We start from the raw sequence: 8,248 nt of genomic DNA, 5'->3' as shown, positions 1-8,248 counted from the left end.
TCTACTCCCGTAAGGATTTACACCCTCGGAAACCCTGTACAGGGTCGCTATGGGTTGGAACCGACTCGACGGCACTTAACAACAACAACAACAACGCCTTTTTGTAAACTGAGGTTTCACAGAAGTGTAACTTCTTTTAGAAATGAACGTACTTATTCAGTAGTAATCATTTTACTACAACTCTGTTAAAATGTTAAATACAGAGAATAATGTGAGTTTTTTTTTTTTTTTTTTTAGGGAATGGTTCCATTTGTATTTGTTGGCACTAAAGAAAGCATTGGAAACGTGCAAGTTCTTTTAGAGTATCATATTGCTTACCTGAAGGTTTGTATTCACTCAGTGTTCCATTTTAATATCATTGTTATAACCCATGTTAAAACAATTTATGTTTGTAGTAAAATTCACATCTTTGGTTAATTCATCTTCAGATTTTCCTGTTTTTCTATATGAAAATTTAAAATCTCTGTCATAGTAAAATGATTAGGCTCATGCATATTGTTTCCATTCTCCCCTCTGAACTTTGTTTTGTTTAAGCAATAATTATATCTGCATTTATGTAATTTGACTGGGTTATCACTAACCTGCCTGTTCATTACTGGGGCTTTTTTTTTTTTTTTTTTTAAATACATTGTATGTAAATAAGCTTCCGAACCAGGACTGTTGTTGGGCTTACATAGTAACTGTGGTACTATGAGTTTAGCTGCAGTATAGGGAATTATGAACTAGGCTGCTAACCACAAGGTGAGCATTTCAAATCTACTGGTCACTCCATGGGCGAAAGATGAGGCTTTCTGCTCCCATAAAGATAAACAGCTTCTGAAACCCTATACAGGGTCAGAACCTGTGAGTTGGACCTGACTCCAAAGCACACCACTACCACTACCACCATAAATAATAATTCTTAACAATAGCTAAAATATTCTATTTGAGTTGATAAGAGCAAGGGTTTCAGAAACTAAATGACTTGTAAATTATCAAATATTTTATTGCAGTTGTAATTATTTGTCCATTCCTAGCCTTGTATTTCTGTTAATGGATAAGTATGGAACCCTTGTGACACTGTAAATTGCTTGGTTACCAACTGAAAACTTGGCAGTTCAAATCCACTAGCTGATCCATGAATGTCAAATGTGGTAGTCTGCTTCTGTAAAGATTATTGCCATGGGGAAAAATATATGGGGCAGTTCTACTGATTCTCTGAGACTTGAGGGCAATGGGTTTGGGTATTGGATTAGTTTCTCTTGGTTAGAGTATAGTACTATCCTCAGCTGCTCTGGACTTTTCATTTCTTTTCCTTTTAGTCTCTTATACATTGTTGCTTTTTTAATACCTTGAAATCACTTCTGGTTTGGTGATGCTTTTCTACACAATAAGTCCATGCTGTATCTCCCAGTATTCTATTACTTTGTGGCCAAAAGCTTTCTTTAGACACTTTACCTTTCATCCTGTAATGACTTCAATTTCTGAATAATCAGACCACTAATCCATCGATGTCACAACTCAGGTGTCCTCACATTGATACTAGTTTCTTAATGCTGCCTTTCTTTATACAAGGAGGTGGGGGAGGATCTTCATAAAGTTCAGGGAAGAATTTAAGTAACTTCTCATTTAATTTCCTACATAACTTTTGAATTTCCTTGATATATGGAGTCCGAATGTGGTGCTGTAGTAGACACTGGACCTACTACTAACTGTAAGGTTAGCAGTTCAAACTCAACAGCATCTCCTTGGAAACCCTTTACAGGGTTGCTTTTAGAACTGACTTGATAGCACTTAACAACAGTGTATGTTAACTGTACGTTGTTTAGCAGTTTTAACTCCTTGAGGTCCAAACATGGTAATAATTTGTGTAACTATTAACTATTTAAATGATTTTAAAGATTGTCTGTTAAACATCTCATTTTGTGTGTGTGTTATATATGCCTTTAGCACAGTTGAGTCATGCATTCAGTAAATGTTTATTGAATTGAATTAGCAAATGACTAAAAATTTTGTTAAGGGAATGGCACTATTTATCAAAACAATTTCCAAAGCTGTTTTTATGGGTAGGGAGTACAGTTGTAAGCTTTAAGAAGACTTTACCCTGTTTTGTTTTGACTGTAGGAAGTAGAACAGCTAAGAATGGAACGCCTACAAATTGATGAACAGCTGCGACAGATTGGTATGGGTTTCAGACCTTCTTCCACCAGAGGGCCTGAAAAAGAAAAAGGATATACCACTGATGAAAGTACCGTCTCTTCTGTACAAGGTTCTAGGTCTTATAGTGGAAGAGGCAGAGGTCGTCGGGGCCCTAATTACACCTCCGGTTATGGTAAAAGCAATTTTTTTGTAGTAGTAGTAGTAGTACTTCTAGGATAGGTGGTTTTGTACTTTTTGCATATCATTAGTTAGTTCATCATTCTTGATTTTGAAGGCAAGAATTAGTTCCAAGGTATATGTCTTAAAAATAAGTTACGACACAGTTTATGTTAATAACAGTATAACTTTCAAGAAGCTGTGTACTGAAATGAACAAGTTTCTGTTTAGTAGTTTGTGATCATGTTTTCTAAAGATTTAGAATAAATATATATGTAGTTTGTGAATATTTCTTAATAGAATTTTACACACAAACTTTTACTAGGAATTATTTAATAATGGTGGGGGTGTGATACTGCTAGGAATAATCTTTTACCTACACTCTAAGACAGGGTTGGGGAACCTTTTTTCTGCCAAGGGCCATTTGGATATTTATAGTATCATTCATGGGCCCTACAAAATTAACAACTTAACTGGGCTGCTATATTTGGTCAACTATTTAATTAACCTGTCTCTAATGTGGAGTCCTGGTGTGGCACTGTGGGTTCATGCGCCAGGCTGCAAAGCCATTTGAACTGCAAGGTCGGTGGTTCAAGCTCACCAGCTGTTCCTAGGAAACCCTATACAGGGTCGCTATGGGTCGGAACCAACTGCACGGCATTTAACAACAATATGGTATGGTTAAATCACTGGGCAGCAAGGTCCATTTGATTGGCAGTTCAAGCTCACCAAACGCTCCTCAGAAACCCTCTATAGGGTCGCTGTGAGTCAGAACGGACTTGTTGGCACTTAACAGCAACAGCAACAACAGTGTGATTGCTGGAACTGCAGTTACCTTGGCAGGGTCAGACCAAATGATTTCTCAGGCCTTATGCAGCTCAAGGGACAGATGTTCTCCAACCCTGTTCTAAGAAAAGTGAAAATGAAAATTATGCCAATCACTGCAAAGACTGCATATAGCAATCATTATTAGCTTTCAGAATGTGTCTTACTGGCTCATTTGACAGTTTTGAATGTTAACATATCACATCTGAAATTACTTTGTCTACAGCATTTCACTATAACAAAGGCCTATAAGATAGAACCTAATTTAACACTTTATAAATTGTAATTTTTCTAAAATGTATCTCACTGTGAAGAAGAGACCCTAACTTGGTTAGGAACGGGCTAGTTGTGATGGTGTACAATTCTCTAATCCTAAATTCTTGTTTATTCTTCTTCAGCTTTGGAGTTGTTCCATTTTTTCTGCATTTGGACTTGGATCTTAGCAGTGACTTCATTTTTCACTCCCTCATTGTCTTCACTTACTCTTCCTCCTGTGTTGTTTTTCCTTTGACTTTTTTTCTCTCATGCACTCCTCTGTGCTCATCTTAACTATTTTGTTGGAAAAACCTTTCATAAATCCTTTTGAAAGTTAACTAGGACATTTAGTAAAAAGAGGAATACACGCACATGTTTACAGTGTACAGACTTAAGGTCCAGGTTACGTGTATGTCTGAAGGTTATCTATTGATAGAGTTAAAGTAAACTTAATGATCTTTCTTTTGTTAAAGAAATAAAAGCCCCTTCATTATCATATTCTTGTATTTCCTTTTTGTTTTCAAACCTAAAAAGCAAAATTTCAATAAAGTATAGAGAGTACTTAGCATGTGAAGGGTAAGAACTGCAAGCTGTTATAGTATTCCTGAAAGGATAACAACCAAGTGAATTAAACACATTCTGATTGATTTTTGAGGCATAAATTATGAGCACAAATAATCAAATTAGACTTCTTGAATGATAGAGATGATAACTCATTGAGGAATTTCGTTACTCTGGGAAGTCTGCTTATCAAGAGGTCATCCTTTGACAATACTTTTGTTAAAAATAATAAATTTATATGAGCATATTCAAGGAATATCATCTATTTTGAAAAAAGCTGTGCAAATTGTTCAGTAGATGGCACTCTTATTTCTGAATCTTAGCGCAAGGAGCAACATTGTTATGTTTTATTTAAAAAAATAGCTATTGAATTGGGAGAGAAAAAACTTTGAATTTGGTTGTAGATATTCTTGTACTTAATAGCAGAAGGATTTTTTGGTGATTTTATCTTTAAAGGGGCGCTTTCCTAGTATATCATCTGAAATTTATGTGTGTGTTATCATCAGTTATATTTTAAACTTTAATTGGCAGCATTTTCTCTTTCTGAATGGCATATAAACAGTATGTCTTATAATTTGATGGCATCTTGGATGTGCCAAAATGTGGTATTTTTAGCTTGTTAAGGGCACAGTATACATGTGACCTTTGAAAATGATACAAAGTGTCTTCACAGTAAGATGCAAAGTCTTTTTGGTTAAATGTTCCTAAACTAGAAATTGAACTGGGCTTCAAATTTATTAGGATTTATTAGAAATGGCCTCTAAACTTATGAAGACATGTTGAATTTTTATCTCACTAATAATGGTTTCAATTTTGTTGATTGATAGGTGTGATTTGTCTTTTCTCCCAAAGGAGACTTTCTATTTTCAAATTGTAAAGAAATTTTAAATACAGTATTCTTATATTTAAAGACACTGTTAGTAACAAAACATACTATTATTTTATGCACCATGTTTTAAAAAACACTGTTTGTTAGACACCATCAATTGTAAGAAACATCCTGATTTCAGAGTTGTTAAACTGTGACAATAATGTGTACCCTTGAATCGACAAGATAATGATGGGGGAATATCCTATACGATTAAATTGTTCTTTAAATATAATGAAATTTGCTTAAAATAATGAGTATTGGTTATTTGTGTCGTATGGATAATCTTGGATATTGAAACCTACAAGTGAGCCCAAACTTATTAAACTATATTTGTTTATTTAGTGGTTTATATGTTTTCTGACGTTGTTAGCCGTGTTTCAGCATACTATAACAATTCACTTTTTATTTATTATTACTAACACAATAGCAACATTTGGACATTCTTAATTTTAAATTCATTTAAATTTTTATTTAGTGTTCTTTGAAGCAGCTAATTGTTTATTTAAATAATTTTTATGAAGTAAATTTGAAATGTTCAAACTTGTTTTTTTGTGGGATTCAATTGGCTTATGCTTTCTTCTTTCCCAAGGTACAAACTCTGAGCTGTCTAACCCCTCTGAAACAGAATCGGAGCGTAAAGATGAGCTGAGTGATTGGTCATTGGCAGGAGAAGATGATCGTGAGAACCGACATCAGCGTGACAGCAGGAGACGCCCAGGAGGAAGAGGCAGAAGTGTTTCAGGGGGTCGAGGTCGTGGTGGACAACGTGGTGGCAAATCCTCCATCAGTTCTGGTAGTCTTTTAAATACTATGTCAGCGTCCTTTTTTTGTAAAAAGAATAAGCTTATAAAAGTTACTTCATCTCTTAGGGATACTCATACCTGGACATTTTTCTTTCCATTTACTGTCCTATGGAAAATAGTGAATCATATATAAGAATAAGAAAACTATGTAAGAAAAATCCTTGTATAGTGTTTTTTCATTGAAAGTTTACCTACAGTATTTTTAGGTCAGAAGTTTGAGGTGACTGTTAAGAGTCAGATATTCATCCTTTGTGTTTTTCAGGTCTTAAATAGTTGGCCACCCCCACCCCCAATTGTTGGGTTATGTATTTGTTTGCCAGTCAGATCCAGAGAATTTTAATACAGAGAAATAGAAACACTTTTGTATACTTATTATTTAAAATGAATGGAAACGTAGTCTGTGTCACACTATGAATTATTTTGGGAACGGGAAAATGTGGAATGAACTGTTTTTTAAATAAGTTTTAGTACTTGAGAAATGAGCTATCAAGAGGAGTGTTTAGATGTATCTAGAAATTTGAAATGCATAACTTTTTATTCCTGACTTTTTTAATATAAGGGGAGTTAATAGGAGGTACTGGAATGTTCTTGATTATTAACATACTGGACTAGTGGAGAATGTGATATGAGAGAGAGAATCATCAGGGATGGTACATGTGAGAATATATCTTTGACATTTTGTTATTGTATATATCACTTTTAAGAAAGCCATTCTTCTTAATCTTAACAGTGTTCCTCCCTCATATGAAAGTTTATATAGAATCGTAAGTAGTACAGGATATGTGCATATATATGTTAAATATATGCCTCAAAAAGTGGAATAAATCCGTATAAAGGATTTTTATAAAGTCCCTAATTCCACAGTGATAATTTTTTGAGGTTTAGTTATAAGTTTAATTTATTAGGCATCCAGGGAAATACCTGTGCAATATTACATTAAGGTCTATAAAGTTACCATATGCTGAATGCAAAATAAATGTACTTTACTCTGCCTAGTTTTTTCAAATATGCTAGCTTGTTAGTTGTTAACAAAGGAAATGTAGGAAAAATCGTGATTAGGTAAGATTTCTTCTGTAATTTAATTTGATTGTTGGAGGCAATAAATGCACATAGGTAAGATGAGTTTTTTTGTTTTGTTTTTTAATGGGTTACATATCTTAAAACCTTTTCTTTCCAACATTATCATCCCACACATTCACACTTCCTGGAAATGGAGAATTTGTCAACATTCATTTAATCATCTCCCTTTTATTTAACCAGTTAGGTAGGATTTCAGCCTTATTTTAGTTTGCTCCTTTATGTGGACTGACTTTGATTGCTTCAGTTCATATTAACAGGTATCAGTTAAATCGTAGAATATTACATGGAAATACAAAAACAGTAATCCCCTTAAACTCAGTAAAGGCTCTGTCTTTAGAGTTTCAATTCAGATTAGAAGAATGTTTTGCTAGCTTCAGAGTAGGAGTAGTTCAGAATGTGGTATCAAGTTGAATGTGTAATAAATAACACACTATTATAATAAAACACTATGTATAGTGCATATGTTTCAAAACAAGTCAAAGAGAAATGTTAGGAAGCTGAGAAGTCTGTTCATCTTCTGTTTTAATTTTTCATCACTGTTTAAGTGTTTCCATATTTAATCATCTTCGTTATTTTCCAGGTAAAATAGTCATACAGAAAACGTTTTATTTGAAGACAATATATTTTTATTGGAAAAATTGCAGTTATTTATCATTAATTGATATATAGTTCGATATAGATCAAAACAGTCATAACTACAGCTCTCTTAAATAAATATTTCTTGCCTCTAACATGCATATAGTGCTCAAAGATCCAGACAGCAATCCATACAGCTTACTTGATAATACAGAATCAGATCAGACTGCAGACACTGATGCCAGCGAATCTCATCACAGTACTAACCGTCGTAGGCGGTCTCGTAGACGAAGGACTGATGAAGATGCTGTTCTGATGGATGGGATGACTGAATCTGATACAGCTTCAGTTAATGAAAATGGGCTAGGTATGTAAGCAAACACATAGGGAAAAGACACATATTGTATGTTGTTGTTAATGTATGAATGAAGCACACCCCCTCCTCCCCAAAAAGTAACCAGTTCACAAATTGATTTTTTCCCCCATGTTTATTTCAAGGTAGATAGTTTTGTGTCTGTCTGAAATGTCTAGTGCTCAGATTTATCATAACCAAATTATTTAACTGAAGGTGGGAATGTTTATTAATCTGCCCTTGGATGCCATGAAATCATTAGAAATATTCAAACTGTGTAAGGCACTTAGAGCCCTTATTGTCTCCAAACCAAAATTGGGCTTTCAGTTTGCCTCTTTAAAAAATTATGTCAATTAATGACATTTTATGTATTAAGAGTAGTTATTAATTTCCAAAGGGCTAAAATGCCTTTAATTTTGATAGAAATCAAATTGTTGGAGAGGAAAACTTTATCGACTGAATGATGGTAATTTAAGTTTGAGAATTTAATTGTGAGTTAAAACCTTTTAAATTCCCAGCTGATATTTCAATTTTTGATCTGTTTAGAATGCTAAAGCTACAAAAGTATTCGTTCAGTAATATATGTTGTTTTATCTATCATAGCTGTTTAGTTGGAAGTTTGTTTTCTTT

At 33.9% G+C, this 8,248-nt stretch overlaps 1 protein-coding gene across 5 annotated transcripts in view; it reads left to right on the top strand.

Annotated features, from left to right (window-relative positions):
* The window catches only part of FXR1 (fragile X mental retardation, autosomal homolog 1), a 105,923-nt gene that overhangs the window by 92,624 nt on the left and 5,051 nt on the right, over window positions 1-8,248 (top strand). For 3 of the 5 annotated variants that reach the window (XM_006869819.1, XM_006869821.1, XM_006869823.1), the window contains 5 exons: window positions 238-324; window positions 2,104-2,161; window positions 2,249-2,311; window positions 5,397-5,600; window positions 7,433-7,633. In XM_006869819.1, coding sequence (XP_006869881.1) covers window positions 238-324; window positions 2,104-2,161; window positions 2,249-2,311; window positions 5,397-5,600; window positions 7,433-7,633 — 613 coding nt within the window. Of the gene's footprint in view, window positions 1-237; window positions 325-2,103; window positions 2,312-5,396; window positions 5,601-7,432; window positions 7,634-8,248 lie in introns of all 5 variants that reach the window. The other 2 variants (XM_006869820.1, XM_006869822.1) reach the window with 1 other exon arrangement.

This window comes from Chrysochloris asiatica, unplaced genomic scaffold (assembly GCF_000296735.1).
Source record: "Chrysochloris asiatica unplaced genomic scaffold, ChrAsi1.0 scaffold00135, whole genome shotgun sequence".
Lineage (NCBI taxonomy): Eukaryota > Metazoa > Chordata > Mammalia > Afrosoricida > Chrysochloridae > Chrysochloris > Chrysochloris asiatica.
Note: the sequence above shows the minus strand (reverse complement) of the source record. Positions and strands in the feature narration are given on the sequence as shown.